At 39.9% G+C, this 25087-nt stretch overlaps 1 protein-coding gene across 2 annotated transcripts in view; it reads right to left on the reverse strand.

Annotated features, from left to right (window-relative positions):
* Positions 1 to 25087, reverse strand: part of PTH2R (parathyroid hormone 2 receptor) — an 86415-nt gene that overhangs the window by 3714 nt on the left and 57614 nt on the right. The window contains exons 8-11 of one of the 2 annotated variants that reach the window (XM_049615020.1): positions 24965 to 25025; positions 16817 to 16883; positions 7836 to 7930; positions 75 to 213 (exon numbers count right to left, since the gene is read on the reverse strand). In XM_049615020.1, coding sequence (XP_049470977.1) covers positions 75 to 213; positions 7836 to 7930; positions 16817 to 16883; positions 24965 to 25025 — 362 coding nt within the window. The remainder of the gene's footprint in view (positions 1 to 74; positions 214 to 7835; positions 7931 to 16816; positions 16884 to 24964; positions 25026 to 25087) is intronic. The other variant, XM_049615021.1, reaches the window with a different exon arrangement.

Below are 25087 nucleotides of genomic sequence, written 5' to 3' on the forward strand. Positions count from 1 at the left end.
GGGAGAGAGGAGCAGAGAAAAAAGTTGCAGGGGGGGTGGGGGGGTACCACAATGCAAGAGCCGGAGCTGTCTACCTGAAAGGAATTGAAGAAGAGCTCACAGTGCATCCGGACCTCCCAGCCCAGCCCGGCGAAGGAGTGGGGCAGGCACAGGAACACGATGTAGTGCACTCCAAAGACCAGCACCAGGACCAGAGTCGATTTGGCCAGTTTCCTGAAAGAAGCCTTTTTATTAACCAACTTAGAGTGCCAGTCCGTGGAGATGGCTTGCAGGAAAAAATCAAGCTTAGGAGAGGCTGACTTTTTCCCTGTCTCTTTAGATCCCATGGCTTCTGCTAGATATTTTTCCCCCTCCCTCCTCTTCCTGTCACATTTATACTAAATAGAAAAAAGGGAACGATTAATTCAAGCTCGAGAGGGACTGAGAAAGGCTTAAGGGAAATAGTACTTTTTTTAAAAGCTAAATTTTTTATACTAAATCAAATTGTTTATTCTCACTTCCCATGATTATTATCCCTTAATTCTCTCTAATCTCATTTCTACTCTCCTGGATTAACAGATATTGTTTTCATAAAGCTATGAAATGCCCTTTGTTGCTGCCCTAAATTTACTTTAACTTCTATGTTTGAGACTTAAACAAGTATTACTTCCATTCATGTTAATTATCTTCACTTTCCACAGACCACATTTTGATTTGTTTTGTTCATTTTAAAATTAACTACTCCCAGGGCACATGGGTAGCTCAATCAGTTAAGTGTCCAACTCTTAATTTCCGTTTAGGTCATGACCTCACAGCTCAGCTCAAGAGCTCACTCCCTGCCTCAGGCTCTGGGCTCTGTGCTGACAGCTCAGAGCCTGGAGCCTGCTTCAGATTCTATCTCCTTCTCCACCCCTCTCCTGCTTGTGCTCAGTCTCTCTCTCTCTCTCTCTCTCAAATATAAATAAACACTAAAATTTTTTAATTAATTAATTAAAATAAAATTAACTACTCCCTAGTTTCTTCATCAGTTGGATCTCCATTAATCATTTCATATTTTCTTATAAGCTGCATATGGTCAATGTTTTTTGCTGTCTGTAAATATTCTACAAATTATCTACAGTTCTAGGTTTTGTACCTTTATTTTGCAAGCTAAGCAATTTGACTTTATTTCCCTTAACTACTTTTTCATATATATTTTCTTGTGTATCTGGAGGAACCCCAGGTTTCCAGTATGTTGGTTGACTCTAAAATGGCCCCCAGTGATTCCCCACCTAATATTTACATTCTTGTTAATCCCCTTCCTTTGAGTGTAGACAGAAACCTAGGACTTGTTTCTAATTGACAGACTACAAGCAAAATGATGGGATGTCACTTCTGTGATTACATTTCATAAGATTGTAACTTTCATCTTAATAGCAAAGCCTCTCCCTTGTTTGGTCCAATGAAGCAAGCAACCATGTTGTGAGCTAGTCTACTGAGTGGCCCATGTGGCAGGGTGGGGTGGCATCAACCAAGAAAAAACTGAATTCTGTCAATAATCTCATAAACTTGGAAGCGGATTCTTCCCCAATCCAACCTTAAGATAAGCCTGTAGCCCTGATTGACATCTCAGTTGACCCTTATAAGAGATCCTGAGGGAGGAGGTCCATGTAAACCATGCTCAGATTTCTGACCTACAGAAATGTTAAAATAGCAAGTTTTTTTTTTGTTTTGTTTTAAGCCACTTATGTTTGTGGTAATTCATTTGCACAGTAGATAACTAGTACACCCCAGCACATCATTTTCTGGTGTTTGGCTTTGGGGTTTTGGGGGGGAGGGGGTTCTTTTGTACTTTTATCCAAGAATCTGCCAAATCTGGCTTCTTCTTTCTTTTTTTTTTAAATTTTTTTTTAACGTTTATTTATTTTTGAGACAGGGAGAGACAGCATGAACGGGGGAGGGTCGGAGAGAGAGGGAGACACAGAATCTGAAACAGGCTCCAGACTCTGAGCTGTCAGCACAGAGCCTGACGCGGGGCTCGAACTCACAGACCGCGAGATCATGACCTGAGCCGAAGTCAGATGCTTAACCGACTGAGCCACCCAGGCGCCCCTGGCTTCTTCTTTCTTATTCCTCAAATATTCCCTTCTTTGGAAATCATTTATGCCCCAGTAATCTCAAACAATTGTAACCTTCTCCCTTTCTTCCTGGTCTTTCCTCCAGCTACTTTTCTTTCTCCCTCCCTCCCTTCCTTCCTTCTTTCTTTCCTTCCTTCATTCCTTCCTTCCTTCTTTATTTGTTTACTTATGTATATACTTACCTAGTTTCCTTCTTAGAAATAAACAGTGTGGATAAGCAGAGATCACAATGGACTGAAACTAAACAGAACTGGATTCGGGTTCCAGATTTGCCATTAACTTCCTAAGTGACTGGGATTCGGTTTTCTTTCCTCTAAAATGAGGTAACAGAGCCCAGAAGTTTATAAGAGCTATAATAGTCTAAGGCTTTCATAGGGATCATCTTCCAGACACATCCACTTTCCTATCATAACCATCTTATCCGTTCCTGCAGGACCTGGGTGTCCCACAAAATCATATTCAAAAGCCTAACTTAGACATTTAGAGTTGCATATGTGTCCCATCTCATTCTCCTCTGCCTCTTGTATCTCTCAGTAGTGTCTAGACCATCTGCTCCTCTTGTCTCAGAGCCATCTGCTCTGCCTCAGGCTCACAGTTTCTGCAGTGGCCTATGGGCTTTCCCCTGTGCTGTTCTAGCCCCACACTTTATACTTTGACTCATCTACAGTCTACTTAGTTTGAAAATTCTACCTGAAGTCTGTTTCATCCAAGGCAGCATCCATGGTAAGACCATGGATTTCTCTGACCTAACTAAACCTTTCAACTTTCAGAGGCTCCTTGGGATATGCCTGTCCTCCTGAATCCTGACAAGTGACTATCCTTTTCCATCACTGCATAAATGAGCAAGACACTGTGAGTAACTTCATGACATTGGAATTCAGTCTAATCAGATAAAGGGGGACAGCACTAACTACATTTGCAGAACTTTACAAGTCTTGTTTAACATGACCCTGAAAAGGAAATTGCATTTCCTCTTTTAAGATGATTGAATAGGGGCACCTGGGTGGCTGAGTCCATTGAGTGTCCAGCTTCGGCTCAGGTCATGATCTCACAGCTCGTGAGTTTGAGCCCTGCGTGGGGCTCTGTGCTGACAGCTCAAAGCCTGGAGCCTGCTTCAGATTCTGTGTGTGTCTCTCTCTCTGCCCCTCTCCTGCTCACTCTCTCTCTCTCTCTCAAAATAAATAAACATTAAATTAAAAAAATATTTTTAAAATGAATGGATAAATCCCCCTGGAGATATTCTCAAACTCAAGCTAACTTTGATTGTTCCTATGTTCCTACTGTGTGTGACTAGGAGCCATAAACTAGGTTAAAACGGGAAAGAAAAAGAAGAAAGAAAAAGAAAGAAAGAAAGAAAGAAAGAAAGAAAGAAAGAAAGAAAGAAAAAGAGAAAGGAGAGGAGAGGAGAGGAGAGGAGAGGAGAGGAGAGGAGAGAGGAAAGAAAGGAGAGGAGAGGAGAAGGGAAGGGAAGGGAGGGGAAGGGAGAGGAAGGGAAGGGAAGGGGGAAGAAAGAAGTGCAACACATTGTGAAATGAGCACAAATATAAAATTTTAGGGACAGTTTGGTTCAAAGCAGAGCAAGAAACAGTTGTCAAAGACTGCAATTTAGTGGGAATCCTGCTAGCTCAGCCATCTGTTTTTTCTCTTTTTCTATGACTAGGCTCTTTTACAATTCTGTAGAGGTAAAAGTTAATTTGCAGCAAACATGATAAGTGAATTTATTTTCTATTGCTATGTAACATATTATCACAAATTTAGCGACATAAACAATATCCATTTATTCACTCTCAGTTTCTATATGCCCCACGTCCAGGCATGATGTACATAGGTCTTCTGCTCAGGGTGTCACAAGGCCAAAATCAAGGTGTCAGCCACCAGGATTGTGTTTTCATCTGGACCTCAGGGCTCTTCTCCAAGTTCATGCATACAGCTAGCAGATCTCAGCTCCTTGAGGTTGTAGGACTGGGAGCTGGCTATTGGCCAGGGATCATTCAGTTCCTACAAGCTGCCCTCAGACTGTCCTCAGGTCCTAGCCATATGCCTTCACAACATGTGGGATTACTTCTTCAAAGCCAGCAGGAGGATCTCTCTCCAGGCTGTCACTCACAGGAGTCACTACCCCATCACTTTTGCCTTGTAATGTAACCTAAGCAAGGGAGAAACTGTCCTATCGCAGGTCTTGCTCAAGAAGGGGTATGGAGGATGATTACAGAGGCATGTACACCAGGGGGAAGGTAATCTTGGCGGGGCGGGGGAGGGGGTGGGGAAGGTGGAGTATGCATCTTAGAAATTGGCCTACCGTAGTAGTGCAAATAATTCCTGTCCACAGAAATGTAAATTGTGCCCAGTGGAATGTCACTAATTTTAGCCCTGTGGATATTAACAAGTTTTACTAATTTGCATCCATTTGTAAATTCATTTCAGCCTTCATGATTCCCTTTTAAGCGTGTGTAATGTCTTACCAGTTCCTTCATTAATGACTTCAATAAAATCTTTGAAGTGTGTTCATTTATATTTGTATAAAAGTTATGATTACATCCTCTTTGAAAATTTATCCTCCAGTGCCAGGGGTAAGTTGAAGCAGGGGCATGTACCAGGCCGATGGATACATGGGTCATTTGTTCGCTTATAAAGATGGATTTTCGCACTCACATCAAATCATTCAGCAATCCTGGGCACTGATTTGTTCGGCGTCCATCTGGTCACTCACGCACACTGTACGTCTTCGCAGCCCGGCTCTCTGAAAAGGCACAGCTGCCTAGTGAGATGATCAGGGACGCACCAACTGAACGTGGCCTTCTGGCTTGCTGAAAACACGGTGGCGGCTCTGCCTCCACGGGCAAAGCCATGAGAGGAATGTAAAGGAATCGAAGGGTCCGTGGGACTCAGTGTCCTATTTAGAAAATAGATACTCACTTCTTGCAACAGCTCTCTCCCCAGGTGAAAAGTGTTGGAAGATCTCTACTTTCCTTGTCAGAGTCAACTTAGCTTTTTGAAAAAAACTACTATTTCCCTTAAGCCTTTTTCGATCCCTCTTGAGCTTGAATTAATCTTCTCCTTTTATCTATACACCTAACACTTTGTAAGTGCATCTCTACTGGTACTGTCCTCACTTTGTTTAATTAAATTAATCTCTCTCTCTCTCTCTCTCTCTTTCTCTCACCACTCACACAGATTTTTTTGCACACAGAAACCATGTCTTCTTATACTTTGAATTCTTGTGTGGCACAAAAAGGGCACTCAGTCAATGAAGCTGTTGCCTGTGACGCCCCTGTCACATACTATACTGGCTGCCTCCTTTTATTCTGCCAACCATGTAAGAGCTGTTATCATCCCATAGCCTGATGAGGACAGAGGCTCGGAAAAACAAAGTATTCGCCTAAAGTCAGACAATGAGTACAAGATTCAGCCTTAAAATCTGCCCTCTTTACTATCATACTGCATAATAGACATTGGTTGAATTTATTCCAAAAATAATAAACAATAAATACGATCTGTGTCTAACATTGAATGGAAAGTCAAATTAGCCAAAACATTCCAATGTTCTTGTCCATTCAATCTTGCATTTCTCATAGCTCATGTTCTTCCACTTCTGGCAATCTTTTCTTACTTTGCAAGGGGATTGAGTTGTAATTTAAAACAAAAAATGCAGGGGTGCCTGGGTTGCTCAGTCAGTTAAGCATCTGACTTCAACTCAGGTCATGATCTCACAGTTTGTGAGTTTGAGCCCTGCTTCAGGCTCTGCGCTGACAGCTCAGAGCCTGGACCCCGCTTCAGATTCTGTGTCTCCCTCTCTCTCTGCCCCTCCCCTGCTCATGCTCTCTCTTTCTCTCTCTCTCTCTCTCTCTCTCTCTCCCTCCCTCTCTCTCGAAATTAAATAAACAATTAAAAATTTTTTTTTAAAAACAAAAAATGCATCAGCCTTGCTGTTAAATCTGATATATTATTTAATTTTCTATACACCAGTCTTGTTTTAAAATAACTGATGTGGTAAATAAAAAGAAAGAGCCTTTCCTCACCACATTTTGAACTTTGGACACTAGTAAGAATACGAAGGGTGTTTCAGTTATTAAAAAAAAAATGTATGTGGCTGGAAAATACTTTCCCTGACTACCTGACATTAGTCTAGACTCTGTTCAAATTAATCACTTCAAACTTAAAACACTTCTGGGCCCCAGATTATTTAAAAATATGTTCTGAATTCTGAATAGATTATTTTAATCCTTGATGAATTTTTCTCTTCCATTGTTTTGAGAAATACTCCCCCATGCATGAACTCAAAATATTGCCTATTCAAACTATGTTTTAAGATAATTCACCCTTTGTTCTCTCCAGAATTTTTTCTCAAGTCTCTTTGGTAACTTTTAACTGAGAGTTCAAGTTCACATCATTTAGAACTATAAAAATAAGGAGCTTTTATTCAGAACTAGAGAAATAAGCAGCTTTCAAAAACCTTTGTACTTTTCCACTTTATGGAGAAAATTGAAGAGCTATTTACATTTTCCACTGTTCTGTCATCCCCTGGCCTTTGTCTTCATCAGTGGGATGTGACAGGAGACAGGCTATATTAGTATGGCAAAGGTCCTTCACTGTAAACTCTTAGGCACAATTTATATTATAATAATACCGCTTGCAGCACATTAAAAATAATTGGAGCCTGCAGCTACTGGTTTGTTCAGTGTGTGTCTTATCCCAGACTCCAGTCTATACCCGTCATCTTTTCTGCCTGACAGTGAAAGTTGCCTACACAGTAGAGGGAAATAATTCAACAAAGGGCTTCGAGAACAGTTGTGACACTGAACCAAAATACTGACTATGGTTTCTTCCTTTCTGTGTCTCAGACAGCATTTCCTAACAGTCCAAGACAGAAAGAAGTGGTTATTACTTTGGGATTATAAAGATCAATCCACATCCACCTGACCACTGGATGTGTGTACAGTTGGATAGAGGCTGTTATTATTCAGGACTCCCAAAATTGTCATTGGGAAAAGTGGGAATACCCTTAAGATAGCTTGATAATGATCATAAACACTCGATTTGCCCTTTTCTTCATGAAAGACTGAATAATGTGTCTTGCTCAGTGTATTTGAACGTTCTTAAAAATTTATATTTGGTAGGGGCCAGTTTGATGGACAGATTGGAAACAATACAGCAAACCCACCTTCTTGATATTTTCAGTTATGACATATTATTTTAAGAACACAGAGGGGCCCCTGGGTGGCTCAGCCGGTTAGGTATCCAACTTCAGCTCAGGTCATGATCTCACGGCTGGTGGGTTCGAGCCCTGTGTTGGGCTTTGTGCTGACAGCTCAGAGCCTGGAGCCTGCTTCAGATTCTGTCTCCTTCTCTCTCTGCCCTTCCCCCACTTGCTCTCTTTCTCTCTCTCTCAAAAATAAATAAACATTGAAAAAAAAGAACACAGATAAAATTGTCTGCTAAGATCATCAACAAGAGATTTTCTGGGTAGTCACATTGTTTATGGGAAAATCCCAATCTGCTAAGAACAGATAAAAAATTATACTTAATACTTAAAATGTAAGCACATTAGGAAGGTTCTGGATTACTTAGATTTTCCTAAAATATATATATGCATTTCTGATAAATGGCATAACTAAACCAAATGAAAATTCATATTCACAAATTTATCTCTCAGAGACATTTCAGATCAATCAATACCTGTTCTTTACTCTAAATAGTAACCAAAATATTTCCTCTGGTAGATGCCTGTCCTGGAATTACCTGTATTGCTTTTTTGTGTCATGCCCAACTGCATTGGTCTCCCAGATTTTGGTAGCCAGAACTCTAACCGTATTCAGAAACAGAATAAAATTGAGCTGAAAGAGAAGGTAATATTACAAAGAATTATTAACTTAGCCATCAAGATGTTTATAAAAAGTTATACAAATTGAACTTCTTTGTATTCAAAAACCATAAATTACCCATTCCATGTATGTGAAAGAGGGACTCTGAGATAAGATACTGGACAGCTAGTGATTCTTGAGTTGCCCTCATGAAAACACAGAGATAAAAAGTTTCAACAGCACTGGAAACTAAAAATGCCAAAGGATGATCTGCCAGAATCCATAGGGAATTTCCAAACCCAAGTTCAGATGAAGTCCTGTGGCAGACTGGCAGAATAAAGGATAATAGTTATACAAATGTAACTACCTGCCCTTTTTGAAATGAGTTCCCAGCTTCTGTATAGATCTTAGGGAGAGGAATAATAGAGTTGTTTGGGGGATGCTGTCCTTCTTATGACATATGAAAAGTATTGAGTGAAGTATGTAGGTTTAAAAAAAAAAAGCAAATGATGTGGGGCATGGATGAAATAGATAAAAGGGATTAAGAGCACACTTATCTTGATGAGCAATGAGTAATGTACATAATTGTTAAACTATTAAGTTGTACGCCTAAAACTAACACTGTATGTTATGTACACTTCAATTAAAACAATATTTTAAAAACACTTCTCAGGCACACACAAAACAAGATGCTGTCTAAGAATAGGCCCCCACTGGAGGCAGTTAGATTGAATTTGAAATATTACAGGTGTGAGAACCCCAGAGACAATCAAGTTCTGAGAACCCCAGAGACAATCAACATTTTAAAAATGTTGGGGAGGTGTTGGTAAGATAAGCCCTTTTATGTCTGAGGGCCACAAGAATCAGAGAAGAGATCCAAAATGAAGAAAAAGTAAAGATCTCCAGGTCTAGGGTCATAGGGAAGTAGAAGCCTGAGGCCCTGGAGATGCCTGCAGTCCAGAAAGTGTCACTCCTTAGGAATAACGGTAATGTGGGTTGCCAAGAGTGGGCTTGTGTTAGCGGCAGATGAACAGCAGGAAGAGAGGACCGATCAAGTTCTGGATCTTGGAAAATAAAACTTGTCTTGCCGAGTTTTCAACCATTTCTGGAATTCGAAGAATTTGGGTTGTGGGGTGATTCATGTGCCCCTCTCCTGGGTCCAGCTGATCGTCTCCATCAGCCCTCAGCCCCCTGCCACCTTCTTTGCCATCGTACCTACTGACTATGCTCTCACCTCTCACTGATTTCACACTTCTTATAAGAACTAGGGGCTGAGACTTGAGCCCCATACCCTGGAGGAAGGACACAGGTGCACTGTGAGATGGCGGAAGAATAAGGATTTTTCAGGCCAGTAAGAGCTGCCATTTATTGAACACCTGAGTTTAAATGCTCACAGGAATATGGGACAAGCATAGGTCCCTTTATTATGGATGAAGAAACTCCAGCCCAAAGAGATCAATTGATTTGACCTAAGCTACCCAGCTATCAGGGGAATCTGACCCAGGTCTGTGTGAGTCTGTACTGTGAATTCTTAACCACTATCTTATACCTTCTCTTCAGGAGGATAAAAAAAAAATGCAAAACATGAGAGCTGAGGACCTCCATTCATCCTCACCCACCTCAACACCTGGCTCCAGACGTAAAATCATTTTCTTTTTTTTTTTTTAATGTTTGTTTATTTTTGAGACAGAGAGAGCACGCATGAGCAGGGGAGCGGTAGAGAGAGGGGGACAGAGACTCCCAAGCAGGCTCTGTGCTGACAGCAGCAAGCCTGATGAGGGGCTCCAACTCCAGAATAGTGAGATCATGACCTGAGCCAAAGTCAGATGCTCAACCGACTGAGCCACGCCGGTGCCTAAGACACAAAATCTTTTTCAATAAGAGGGTGAGAGCTGCTCACAGATGTCACATGAGTGCTACTTTGTGAACAGCCACTCATGTCAGGCCCCATTAATTCTACTCTCCCTATGACTACAGCCCCGGGCGATACAGTGCAGCTGGGAGTCAAACTGGTGAGAAGCGATGCTGTGTAATTACCCTTAAAGGACGAAGTGGTAGGAACTAAAGCTGGCAGAGCTATGGAAGCAATGCCAACTGGGGACTATCACTTGTCATTTCCTCTTCCTGGAAAAGGAAAAATTGTAGATGGCTTCAGGCAGGCCAACCTTAAACTCCATCCATATTAAAAAGCTCACGACCAGGAATTGGCCAGCGGACCACACTAAATAAATACTGAAAACTCCGAAGAATTTGACTACAGAAAATACACACATCCAAAACATCAGTTTAATAACTAAGATGATGCATTTAAGGACAAGGAAGTGGATTATGGAAAGAATTAAGAAAAACTAAGATTGAGTAAAACGTGCTGCCTTAAAAGATCAGCTAACGAAATATGCCGATACTGCAACAATAGTTGGGTGAAATTCCAAATAATTACTCTGAATAATTTAGGAAAGTATAGAATAAAGGGTAATTAGAAACTAAGTTATTGACCACTTAAGTGTATTACGCGAAGTGACTCAGTCTTCACAGGAGATAGGCATATTATTGCCCTATTTTACAGATGAGGAATCTGAGTAACAGTTTACACAAATTATTCCCAGTCACACAGCCAGCACGTGGCAGAGGCCTCCTGAGGCCCTTGCCGCCTGGACGCAATAGCATGCACTCAACCACTGCACCGTACTGTCCATAAAGTAGAGTTACCGCAGATTGAGATGGAGACAGAAACTTAAAGAGCAGGATGGATTAAGAAAAGATTGTAAAGAATCTAAACTATAATCAAGTTTGGGGAGCCTGGATGGCTCCGTCGGTTAAGCATCTGACTTCGGCTCAGGTCATGATCTTACGGTTCATGAGCTCGAGCCCCACGTCAGCCTCTGTGCTGACGACTCAGAGCCTGGAGCCTGTTTTGGATTCTGTGTGTGTGTGTGTGTGTGTGTGTGTCTCTCTCTCTCTCTCTCTCTCTCTCTCAGTCCCTCCCCCACTCATCCCTGACTGTGTGTGTGTGTGTGTGTGTGTGTCTCAAAAAATAAACATTAAAAAAATTTTTAAATAAATGAATTAAATAAAATAAGATATAATCAAGTCTTAAAATCAGTATTAGAAACAGCAAACAGCAGATCTAACAAAGCAGGAGAACACATCCAGCAATGTGGAAGACCACTGAAGACGCTTCCCACATGGAAGGTAAAGAACAAAGAGACCCACCCACACGATAAGGGGAGAGGTGCTTGTGTGGACAACAGGGAATTGCAAGTTATCATGCAGATTTATTTCTCTTTCTGCAGAAAAGATAATGATAAATTGAACAAACCAATAAAAATATAAGAGGGAGAAGTCCCTGCGCCAAAGGAAGGTCTGAGCCTGTAGACGGAAAAATGACGTTATACGCGGGGCAAATGGAATGATAAAAGAACGAGACCAAGAAGAAGCGTCCTGGTGACATTCTTCAATTTTATTCTAGAGGATGAAGACACGATTCTAAGAGAAAATTAGAGAGTCCTCGCATCTCTCATGTGAACCTCTTGTAAAATTTTGCTTAAAGGTCTACTTCAGGCAAAGCACAGATAAAACAAAGAAAAAACCAAAACCGAGAAGGTGAATAAAATGACCCCCTCATCAGCATTAAAACCAGTCACATATAGAATCAATTTTATGCAAATGTGGTTTTTAAATAATGCAAATGTACACATTAGATTCTCTCTCAATTAAAAATTTAAAGATGGATTCAAAGTGACGCACAGTTGAATTGAAACAAAGAACTCAAAACTTCAGCCTGGAAACCTCTGGCCCCGCAGGCTATCTCCGAGACTTTGTTCCCAGAGCCCTCTTGGCGGGGATCCTTCTCTCACTCCCTCTGCTCCCCCTCCCTCGCGAGGGTAGCTCATTTTCTGAGGCTTCAGGCTCAATGTCAGCTTTCCTCAGAAGCTGTTCCAACCTCACCCCAGCACTTGTCACGTTTAAATGTTTGCCTCACCCACTCTGCTTAAGCTTCAGGAGGAACTGGTGTCTGTCGCCCCACCGTATCACGGCCATTGCCTCACCCAGCGCCCGCAATGTTCTCGGTGTTTAATCGGGACTTGTTAAATGAGTGAATGAATAGACTGCGTGAGATATGCCCTCTCCAAGCCCTAGTTATATTCTGGGAAATCAGCATATCCCCCTTTCATGTAGAGTGTTCACTTCTACGTGTCTATCATAAAAGACATCCTCAGAGAAAGAAGTCAGAATTTATGTATAGGAAAGCCCACTGTTGTAAAACCTCTATAAACCCATCTCTGGGCCCCTGCAATTTTCAGCTCTGCCTTTGGACACACGCGGGGGGAGGGGTGCTTTCTCCTGGTCCCGATTGTCCCTGCCAGGGGGCGCTGCTCAACTGACGTGCACTTCCGTTCCCCCCTTCTCTCTCTCCAGCCCTGAAGGAGCCAAACCGAAGTATTTAATGAGCAAATGTGGGAAGAATATGGACTTTGTTTGACCTGGCCCATCCTTCTTTGCCTTGGGAGCTTGCCACGAGCACACTTGCCCCGCAGCATCTCCAGGGTTAGGAGTCTGCCCCTTAGCCTCCTGTGTGAATGTAGGGTCCTCCTGTCTCCGGGGGCGGTGGCCCCCTTGGTCAGGATGGATTACATCCGCCAACTTCACCTTTACCACTTCTTCCAGACCATGCTGCCCTGCGTGCCCTCTTCTTCCTTCTATCGATGTTCTGGAAGGCCCAGCACCAAAACAATGCTCCGTCTCTGCTGTCGACCAGGAAGTATTCCTCTCAGAGTTTGATGTTATACAGAAGAATTTTTTCTTAATCATCCTCAAATCAACAGCGTGTTGCAGGTGAATAAAAAATTGTTATATTGGCAAATGTTTATTATCAGAACAAAAAAATGAATGTTTTCTAATGTTTTCTGATGTTCTCTTAAACATGGTTTTAACACTTGTGAACAAAACAAAGCCAACAACAGTGCTATAATTTTAGATTGTGTGATTCCAAAATACAGTGGTTCATCCTAAATTTATACTAAAGTCTGATGATCTCTAAAATTCGATTCTCTCGGTATGACTTCTTCAAGTTAGAACCTATAAATGCTTATTCTCTATAAACTCCTATCTTCTCTTAAATTCAGTTTGCTTTATATATAGCTTAGAACTTCTGATCACATTTACTCCCAGATTTTACTCCCAGATACACAAAATTCCAATTAATAGAATCTCTGCTATTCCAGTATCCAAAGCCAGAATTAAGTGAGGGATCCAACCTATATTTAAAATTCTTGGCAAATAATTTCTGATAGTGTATATGGAGCATATCTAATTACATAAAACCCTGCCACATGCAATGCAAGTTTGAAAAACAAATATTTTATCCAAAGTTAATATATAAAAACTGTAAATATTGCCTTAAAAATTGTAAGACCTTTTTCCCATAAATTCAAGAAACAATCTTGACACGTTTTGGAGTGCAAGTGACAAGAACATGGTCAAAACCGTGCTTAGTCTTATTTTGTCACACTATCTGTGACCTTTATCTGCGTGGACTCTAGTTACCTTCTCTGGAAATGAAAAGGTTACAGGAAATGCAGAGGTTCTGTAAATTACACAGCACTTTGCTTGGTGCTCTCATTTCACTTCTTGCCTCTTACCAGTTCCTCAGGGCATCTACTTCGCACACCGGTTTTATTTTTTCAACAAATATTTATTGAGTGGCCACTCTGCACCAGGAAACCTGCTAGGCACTAGAAATATAGAAGTTTAGGGAAAATATGGTTCTTGATCACATAATCCTTGTAGCTTAGAGGGCAAGATGGACGCTCAACAATTAGGAGCTTCACACATTGTGATGATCTTCAGAAGGAAAAAAACCTCACCTTGCTCTGTGGGTTATGACAGGTGTGACCTAATTTAGACTGGAGGCATCAAGGAGGCCACAATGAAGAAGTGGCATTTAAAGTGAGGAATGGAAGAAAGCACATCCCCACCTTCCAGGGGTACAGAGCAGAATGTGGGAGAGCCCTGAGGAGGCAGAGGTGGACAAGTTCAAGGATCTGAAAGGAAAACAATGTGGCTGAGGTACTGCATGTAAATGGTGCAGGCACGAGTGACCGGGGACTTCTCTAGACTATCAGGAACGTTAGATTTTATTATAGGTGCAAGGAGTTCATTGGGTAGAGACAGTGGGCCTGAAGTTAGAATCCCCACTTACCAGCCACTTACTCCATCACTTACTAGCTGTGTGACCTCGGGCAGTTTCCTCTTCTAGAAGATTAGATAAATCTATGTAAATAAAGCACTTAAAACAGTGCCCACTGCAAGGTAAGCACTGTGCAGTGTTTGCTGTTATTTGCCATGCTTCCCAGCTTCAGGACGCTGAGGAGCTGAGAGGAGGGAGCCTTGTCACTCAGAACACGAGGACGAGGTTCAGGCACACCTCTTTCCTTACAGACTGGTTCTACAGTGAAATGAGAGGATCTTAAAGGGAACTGTGATAACTGAATTGTAATACTAAAACAAAATGGTCGCTCAAAGAACAGAAAGCTTCTCTTGAATCTTCTCTGATTCATGAGAATAAATGGGTGTTGTGACATTGGAAAAACATTTAAGAATTCTTGCTTTGGAGCTGTCATAATTTTAGTTCGAGAATATGAAAGTGGCTTCCCCCTAAGTTTTCTTCAAAATGCATTGAGTGTACCATCATTTCTAGCTCTCTTTCCCCAATGGGGAATCTTCTAAGAACCTCCATAATCACCTAACTTTACTGTTTTACTTTTCAGTTTAGAAACCTCAGCAAATAAACTTCTCATCCATGTTGACGTTGTAACTAAGATCTGAAAACAAACAAACACAAAAACACAAAGCTTTGGCTAAAAAATCAATGGTTTTGGGGGTGCCTGGGTGGCTCAGTTGGTTAAGTGTCCCACTTTGTCCCAGTCAGTTAAGCGTCCCAGATCAGGTCATGATCTCACAGTTTGTGAGTTGGAGCCCCTGGTCAGGCTCTGTGCTGACAGCCTGGAGCCTGCTTTGGATTCTGCATCTCCCTCTGTCTCTGCCCCTCCCCTGCTTGTGCGCTCTCTCTCTCTTTCTCTCTAAAATATAAATAAACATTAAAAAAATTTTAAATCAACGGTTTCAATGGAAGACGTCCTATGATTTACTTTTCTCCACTGTCCTCTGCTTCAGTTATTAATTTTGCGAGAATCTCTTAGACTTTTCACAGGTCTTTTCTTTCCAGCAAATGAAAACTCAAACTTGATGTTCTTAAACTCACCTACATTTTCATATAATGTTTAATTATCTCTTATTTCACAATTCTAGTACAAAGCACTGAAGACACTAAAAGTAAAAAGACCCCTTAAAAAGAGGACGGTAAGTGATGGATGAGCGAACCCCGTAGAGGAGGAACTAGGAGGAAAGAAAATGAAAGGTGGGGAAGCACAGATGAGGATAGAGTATTAGCAGATAAAAGGGAAATCAGAGTGGTAAACACCAGACCCTACTTCATAAAGTTAATTTGTATCTTTAACTTCATTCATGTTCCCCCAGGGATATAGTTTACCACCAAATGGTTTGATGGGGTGGTTTATCCCCAGACTAAGAAAGCAGCCCTTCATTAAAATTAAAATTAAATGATAAGAGTTTATAAATGTAAGTCATTCGTTCATTTACCCACAGTCTGTTTATAGCTTCTCCTATGACATAGAATCTGTTCTACTTTGCTAACATGCTGTTTTCGCAAGGATACAAACCGGCTTCTCTAAAAGTGTTCTACATTTTATTTCCCCCATAAGCACTTACACCAATGGGCTTTTGAAATGAAGAGTCCTTTTCAATCTTTTCTATTTTTCTTTCTGCATTTTTCCTATGAGATAAACAAGCTTTTCTCTGACTCTGGATAAATACTACAAAACCTCAGTCCCATTAATAGCTGTCCCTCTGTATCCAGTGTGGCAACATAATGACAAACTGGGTGATGCATTGTGCTACAGAAAACAAAATGAGAAAAGTAAGAAACTGGAGAACAAAGAAAGACAAAAAAAAAAAGAAAATCATTAAGAATTAGACTCCTACATTACTTTCAAATGATTTAACAGTTAATATGGGAACATAAGTCATTGTATTAAGATGTTTATAATCTTGAATTAACACAAGAAAACATGAGATGGTATAATTTCTTCATCAAACCACAGAGAAGCGATAAAGCCTTCAAGGGAAGTCAAGAGTAAACATTTTGGTGAGTTTTGTCAGACACAAAGAAGTATAACTTTGTTTTCTTTCACAACACAGATATAACACACCCGTGAAATATTATAGGCAGATAAGGTCCATGCAATACACATTGCCTACTCAAGTCTTTTTCTAATACATATCAGACAGGATTCTGTGGAATATGTCTCCACATAGCATCCTCTTAACTACTGGAAGACATTATGCCAAGGAAGAGGTTTAGTCAATGCTTTATAATGAAGCATCCTATGAGTTTTCTTTCTCCCAGTAATTCCTCTGTTCTCCCACTATTTGTCCTCTCCTCCTGACCCACTTACTACCAGGTGATCAGAACAGTAAAGTGGAGCTATAATATAACAGATGTAGAGAGAGAAGAGTTTTAGGACCTTCCAATTCCTTGAACATGTAAATGGTCACAGATATCTTGAAGCCCTGGAATTTAACCATGTGCTAGCTGATTAAAGCAAGGTCTGTGCTTTCTGCATGGATCTCAGCATCAGCCACAAGTACTGGTATGATCCTAGCCCAGACCCTCCCAACAGCTATTGCTGTAATGTGCGAGTCTCCTAAACCTTTGTAGAAGAAAGAGACAGATACACTCTTTGTAGAAGAAAGAGACAAACTCTCTCTCAGTTTTAGCAGCAACTTAATTATGCATCCTATTCCTTTCTTTCTACTACACAGGCTTTTTACACTCACCCCGATAGCTGCTAAGATTGGAGCTTGATAAATCCACTTGATGTTTCCAGCACTAAGTTCCCAGCATCTGAGATATGAAAAAGAATTTTCATGAATAAATTGACAAGCAAATAGGCAGTGAGAACCAAGTAGCATTTTAAGTTTTACCAAACATTCCTGTCCCAAGCTTTTTTTTTTTAATGTTTATTTATTTTTGAGAGGGAGAGACAGAATGCAAGCAGGGGAGGGGCAGAGAGAGAGGGAGACACAGATATGAAGCAGGCTCCAGGCTCTGAGCTATCAGCATAGAGCCTGATGTGGGGCTTGAACTCACCAACTGTGAGATCATGACCTGAGCCAAAGTTGGATGTTTAACCAACTGAGCCACCCAGGCACCCCCCCCCCACCCGGTCCCAAGCTTTTGATTGAAAGATAAGTAGACACACATACATACACACACACACACACACACACACACACACACACCCCTCATTAAATACCCAAACTAGTGAAAAAATGTGTAATGGGTCTTGGTTTCCATACGATGAACTGTGGAGCATTATAAATACTGTTTAATTTTATATCAACAAGAGTCAAAACCACAGTTCCAGAGCCACAAAAAATTATTGTCTTATAAATGTGGTGCACCTGATACTTCATTTTCTTATCACTGGAATGAGAAAGTCTTCTCGCTTCCAAAAGTTCCAACAATTCTATGTTATAACTCCACATGCTATAGAATACTGACAATAATGTGAATCATTCTTATCCATCGAAATGCAATAAAAAGCTGACAGTAGGTGGCTCAATCAGTTAAGCATGCAACTTCGGCTCACGTTACCGGCTCTCGCAGTTCGTGAGTCCGAGTCCCAAGTTGGGCTCTGTGCTGACAGCTCAGAGACTGGAGCCTGCTTTGAATTCTGTGTCTCCCTCTCTCTCTGTCTCTCCCCTGCTCATGCTCTTTCTGTCTCAAAAATAAACATTGAAAAAAAATTGACAGTAATGCAAATGATCCTTGTTGACAGATATGCATTAGAGGGGCGCCTGGGTGGCTTGGTCGGTTAAGCGTCCGACTTCGGCTCAGGTCATGATCTCATGGTCCATGAGTTCAAGCCCCGCGTCAGGCTCTGTGCTGACAGCTCAGAGCCTGGAGCCTGTTTCAAATTCTGTGTCTCCCTCTCTCTCTGCTCCTCCCCTGTTCATGCTCTGTCTCTCTCTGTCTCAAAAATAAATGAACGTCAAAAAAAAAAAATTAAAAAAAAAAAAAAGATATGCATTAGAAAACTAGAAGCAAGTGAAAATATACATAGAAATGAAAACTAGTTGTGTTTGGTGGAATATGATTGATTATTGCCTTATGAAGACTGAATTTTTGCATGTATTTATAAATTTATTTCAGTGTTCATTTTGCTAAATATAAGCATGTGATTCCTATATTTCTTCTTTGAACCAGTTATAACATCTTACTCGTTCCCTCATTAATTACTGAGTTAAAAGATCTTTGACAATGCTCATTTTACATTAGCATAAAATCCATGATTTTATCTTTGACTGTAAAAAGCTTGTTTTTAGCAGTACTTAATAAAAACACTATATGATTTACCTATTTGTTATGTTTATCTTCTCAACTGCCATCCCAACTAGAATTTAGTTTCTACATGAACAGGGAAAGTTTTTCTTATTTTCTGATGTAGTATAAGTGCCTATAATAATATGGAGCATGTAGGTAGTTGACAAATATTTTTTGGATTGAATTGAATTGAAAGTAAGTTGACTCAGTCTCACCCAGGCTGGTTTGCGATTGGGTGAAATTGGAATAAATGGAACAGTGTTGAGAAAAACTAGTTCTGCTTGAAACTTTAATGTAGCACTTTAAACAGTTTTTATACATTAAAGATACATGACTAAAAGCTTCTTTCTTGGGTTCTTTCTCCTTAGACAAAACCTAGCATCAATTGTAGGGACAATAAATGAAATTATATAAAAAATATTAGGGATATAAGGATAATTTTTTAATTCTAGATGATAAACTTATCAAAAAGTTACTTTTAAATTAATGAATAAGTTAGGGATAATACAAAGCAATTTCAACTATCCCCTTGAAGGTAAAACATTTTCAGTATATATGTAATGACCATATAGTTTTAAATTTTAACATTTTCATACAGGTGATACATTCCCATTTGAAAAATCAAACTATATGAAAAGACAGCCATTGAGACATCTCAGTTCTTCCCATCTTCCTATTTTCCTCTGCCCCTGTCTCTCTCTGTATACATCACATCTTTTATTACTTTATTGTATATGTTTCCAGTGTTTTCTTATGCATATACAAATCCAAATATTATATCTTATTTTCCCCTACCCTACGAGAAGTGCAACGTATACTCTGTTCTGCAACTGGCTCTTTCCTTTTAACAGTACATTTTTTATTTCTTTTCCTATCGGTACCAAGACAGCTCAGTAGCACAGCATTCCATTAGAAAGATGTACCACAGTAGAATCAACTAGACCCCAAGACGAAAGTATAATCCTGACCCTGATACACTGCAATCTGCAGAATCAATGGACTTGAAGTTTGAATAACATGGAAATCAAAGACAGGGAGATTTTGCACTCGCACATTATTAAGCCTTTCCTAGCATTATTTGCATGCATGTATTTTTCACGTTATTCAACCATACAGGAAAGATAAGTGTGACTGAGTTGTGCAGAATGTCTATCACGCTACCCGAAAAATGCTTCCTACTAAATGGAAAGTGGCATATATTGTATGAATATAAATTGAACACCGATTCACTAGCTGCAAGGCTCTTGAATTCTTTAAATTTTCTTTTTGCTTTGACTTTTGGTAATATCTCCACAATCTTCTTTCTTTGCCTCAATAACATTTCATCACGGTGTCTCCTAACACACTTCAGTTCAGTTGTACAATTGCAGCTCTATAAAATACTTCTATTTGGAACTAGGTCAAAACCAGCTACCTCTAGAAACAGGAAAAACTTGGCTTTGATAATTTTCAATGTCAATGTTTCAAATTCACCCTTTGATATGAAAGGCAACTGAGATGTCAGATTTTTTTTTTAAGAAAACACTATTAATCCTTGCTTTTCATTCATTCATTCCTCAATGTCCCAGCTCATGCTGTGTTTGTTAACATGGCTCAGAAACTACCCTCTGTTCAGACTTCACAAATTAACTTTTAACACTCTCAAAAATGCGGAAATGAACGTAACTAAAAATGCAGTTCTGAGTAGTGAGCATGAGGCACAAGGGTCTGACTAGAAACTAGGAACTAGGACTTCCTGGAGCCAGAACCGGGAATAGGAGAGGCACTGTTCTGCCAGAACAGATCCAGGGAGTTGTGCTGACCGAACACCACATCGTACCCACAACTCACAATGTGACAAGAGCAGGGGAAGTGCAGAAGCCCTGGGAACCATGCAGATTTCCTCGAAATGATAGAAGCTATCTTTCTTGGTCCTTTGCACAACTGGGTCCCACCTTTCCTGTTGGCATCTCATCTCCTTTGAATGAGCAGGGAGAAGGTAATAAGGTAGCTAATGGGGGGGGGGGGGGGTTGCTTTCATTAAGTAAAAAGAAAGAGAAACAAATATAGTCACTTTTTAAGCTCATTTGTCCAATCAAAACTACTCAATTTTCTTACCCTAGCTTAGCCAAATAACTTTTGATAGAATTTTAGAACTGTAAGACTTCCTTTGTGTATTCAGTAGCATTTAGAGGATCTTCCAAAACTGAGTCTGGTCGGCTTACCTCTAATAGGCAAGGCTACAGAGAAAATCAGAGTTCTAGCTTTGGAAGGCCAGATTAGAAAAAAGAAGAATCTCAAATATTTGAGACAGGAGCAGAGATCCCATTCATCCTTTGAGGATGCCCCAAGCTGGCTCCAAAGCTGAACTTTGTGGCAGAGCACTCTCTGTAGGTCAGATTACCCTCAAGAAAACCCACAAAAACTTTCTATCCAGAGACAAGCTGAATTTCATGAAAAATCAAGTTAGGCAACTTTGAAATCATGCTATGTATGTGATAATATAGTTTTATTTTATATGCAAAATAAATATAAAATGACCCCTTAACCCAATTATCACGTTCAGATCAGGACACTATAAAATTCAAAATTTTATTCTGAGTAAGGCAGGAATAAATGTTTTGCACAGAGGAGTCATATGATCTAACTTATATTTAATTTTTTGGCATTAGTTCAACTGTTTCAGAGCAATATTCAGCATCAGTTGTACTTTTTGAAATATTGTGTACCTAAAGAATGTTTTGCCTCAAAAACAATAGACGTATAATTTTTTTCTTAAAAAAAATACATATGACTGTTAATGGTGTATGATTCAGTTTATGATTTTCAAGGAAGAATAAAAGATCGCTAAGAAAACTAATTATCTAATTCAATATAAAATGCATTGTGAATATTTTTGCTTGCTTTCTATGCTCAAGGCTTGGAATATCTGTTGAACGGATGAATGAGTCAAAATTGCTACAGGCTGACCGTAGGTTTTGGAGATGTAACCTGATGTCTCTGGGAGTCATTTTATTCATCTCTCAAATGAGAGGATTGAACAAAAAAAAATACCTTAGGATGTATTTTCTCTAAAATTCCAAATCTAAGTTATATGGTTACACATCTCAGGGTAAAATTATTTATCATGATTTAGTACCTCTTTACTGACTCAACCCACCCCGCAAGAAATCAAATAGCAGACACTGTAAGTTTTCTTTGACATTTCCAGTATCATCGTATACATATAGCAATAATGATAATGTTGATAACATTAACCCTCAATTATTAGCAAATTTAATGTTTGCATATAAGTTGGAGTTTACAAAGCCCTTTCATAAACGGGCTCTCATCTGATTTTCAAATCTACCCCCTGCAGACTCACAACCTTACTCATCACCAAGAATATTTTCATTTTACAAATGGGAAGTCTGAGGCTAAGGGAAATGGCCACAATTAACAAACGGATGAGAAAATGCATCTCCTGGTAACTCACAGTTTGCATCGAGTCAGACTTTATCTTGCTCAAGAGACACTTAGCAAATGGAGGAAAGTGGCCAAATAGATCCATAACAACTGATCAGCAAGGATTGAAGAGTTCTCTATTATAAAACAGAGAAATTCACTCCTACCCGTTTGTAATTCATAGGTTTTTTTTTTCAAATCTGACAGTTATACATGCACATCAAGAGAAATAAGATAGTATGTAAGAAAGGGAAAATAACAGAATATACATACAAAATGCTACAGGAATTTGTTAAGGAAGATTTTACATGGTGGAATAGTGAGTTCAAACATACTGAAGTTGCAGACTACTTGTAGTTATGGTTTTCCTTTCTGAACACCATGAAATGTAGATTTAATCGTATCATGTGAATGAGAGAAACGTGCTAGTAAATAGCTCTGTATGTTTACATACAACACCGATGCCCCAGCATGAGCTCACACCTTGCAAAAAATGTGAACTATTAAAAAGTCCATCATAGGCGATGAAGTATTTCTGATTTAGAGAATAGAACTACAAGTGGTAGAAGGACAAAATGCAGATATAATGAAGGCATGAAAACCTGTCCAGGGTACAATAGGCATTGTCCCCTCTGCATCCCTCATTACCAGAGGTGTTGAAGCAACTGAAGGGTGAGCAGCTGTCAGTGATAAAGTAAAAGGAATCCCTCTACAACACTCCTCCCCCACAGAAAATAAAAATACCACTAGTCTTAAAAGAAACATCTACTCTGCTCATGGTATTTATTGAGAGCCTCTGGAGCCCAACTGTCTAGACAAATTCCTTCTCTACCACTTGTGGCTGTGCAATGTTGGGTACAACGATTCTGGTCTCAGTCTCACAGGGTTGTTATGAAATTCAATTAAACTAATAGTTACAGAACCCTTAGAAAGTGCCTGGAATGTGGGTATCATTCAAAAATGCTAGCTACTGGAGTGCCTAGGTGGCTCAGTCAGTTAAGCATCTGACTGCTGATTTCAGCTCATGTCATGATGTCATGATTTGTGAGATTGAGCCCTGCGTTGGGCTCGCCCTAACAACATGGAAACTGCTTAGGATTCTCTCTCTCCCTCTCTCTCTCTGCCCCTCTCCCCACTCCCCTCAAAATAAGTAAATATTTTTTTTAAAAAATGCTAGCTGTCATCTTTATTATTACTTTTCTCCCATTTTTCCTTTCATGCTGGTAATGATCTTTATAAAACGCAAAACTGTTGTCATTGTCACTGAAAGGAAAAAAAAAAGAAAACAACCATCCTAATGTAACCTATAAAGATCTGGAAGATGTGGCCCCCATCTCTTCTCCAGCCTCATTTTTAAGCTCTAACTTTAGCAGAATCAAGGCTCCGCTGGCTCGATAGGATAAGTACCATCAGTTAGGATTAATGAAAACATAAGTCCTGCTTTCTAATGGAATAACATAACAAAAACATTATTTTTGGTCAGACATTACATATAGGTATAAATTAATGAAATAAGGGAATAATACTTGCTAATAAGTATTTCCTACTTACTATTCCAAACTCTATTCCAAAACCGTAGGTATTTTACATACATTCCCATTCAATCTTACAACAATGCCGTGAAGAGTAATATTCATTTTACCTGCACTTCACTGATGAGAGAGGCCAGGTAGTACATCTGTTGTCACAGACCAACAAGTAGTAGAACAGGCCTGTGAGTTACCTGCACCTGAACCCTTCCTCATTATGTCTGCATTTAGTGCCTGTCAGCTACCAGGCTGTGCTAAGCGTTTTGTCTGTATTAATGTCCTGTATACATTATTATCTCTGTTTTATATCAAGAAACGGATGTACAAAGAGGTCATATGTGTTTCCCATGGTCTTGAAGCTAACAGCAGCTAAACCAAGATTTGAACTCAGGTCTGTGTAAGTCTAAAAATAAGGTCTTTTACCATCATTCACCATCACTGCATTGTACTTTAAAATGCTACTTCAGGGGCACCTGCATGGCTCAGTTGATTAAGCATTGGACTTCATTCAGCTCAACTCACGATCTCATAGTTCATGAGTTCAAGTTCCACATAGTTCATGAGTTCATAGTTCATGAGTTCAAGTTCACTGCTGTCAGCACATAGCCTGCTTCAGATCCTCTGTCTTCCTCTCTCTCTGCCCCTCCCTCATGCACTCGCACACACTCTCTCTCTCTCTCTCAAATAAACATTAAATAATAATAATAATAATAATTAATAATAATAATAAAATGCTACTTCAAATTAGCCCCAGGCTACTTGGTAATCCTAGTGAATCACTTCCAATGTGCATTTATTTTTTGAAAACATTTAATTATGCTATAAAAGACCAAAAAAACCCAAACGGGTTGGATGAAACCCATAGTTTGCATCAAATAGAGATAAGTTTGTAATAAGTGGAGCCCATGCATGTTAAGCATAAGTATAACTGGGCACTATATATTCACGATACACCATATATATGAGACACAAAATACCCCTGATAGACAGGAAGTGCTCAATATCCTTGACATCTTAATTCCACCACTGATTGGTGAAACCCGTGCCCATGTATTTTTTGCCCAAGGAACACAAATAAAACCCAAAGCTGTTTAGCAGGCTAACTGGCCAGCTATAACTATGACCAAGTATACTTTCTTCTCATCAATACGAGAAAGCAATTGTGTGTCATTGGCCCAGGGCACCTTCTGTCTGTGGGTCTCCTTGCTGCAACCACATCTCTGGTCTTCAAAACCACACCATCAAGTGGGGATGGCTGACATGGACAGATTGAGAGAGGAGATCTGAATATTGCCTATCCCATGACTCAGGTGGTGCGATCCTTCCACATGCTTGCACCATTATCTTAAGCATGTTAACTTACCTATCTCCTTCCCCTTGAATTCTTACAATATGTTTTAAAATGATATTACAAACCAGAGAGGTCAAGCATCCTAATCTGGTCTGTGAGTCTTTCTGTCCCAAGACCTCTGGGATGGATAGCTTGCTGGTAATGTATCAAAGGCTATAATTTCACCAAGGTAATTTCCTACATGATGTCCATAAAAGGAAATGTGGTCCACAACAGCAGCCAGTGTAAATTCCAGGCAGGAAGACTGAGTCTTAGGAAATTTTAGGCTCTCTCTTTACCTCTTCTTTTTCACTCACCTTGCGTCAGCCAGAGTCGCTCGCGCCAGAGCCCAGGCTGCAACAAATGCTGCCGGGAACCCTGTAATCAAAAAGGGATTCAGGGACCATACTTACTTTAAGATTAAAGGAATTTTTAATCTC

This window comes from Panthera uncia (assembly GCF_023721935.1).
Source record: "Panthera uncia isolate 11264 chromosome C1 unlocalized genomic scaffold, Puncia_PCG_1.0 HiC_scaffold_3, whole genome shotgun sequence".
In the NCBI taxonomy this organism is placed as follows: Eukaryota; Metazoa; Chordata; class Mammalia; order Carnivora; family Felidae; genus Panthera; species Panthera uncia.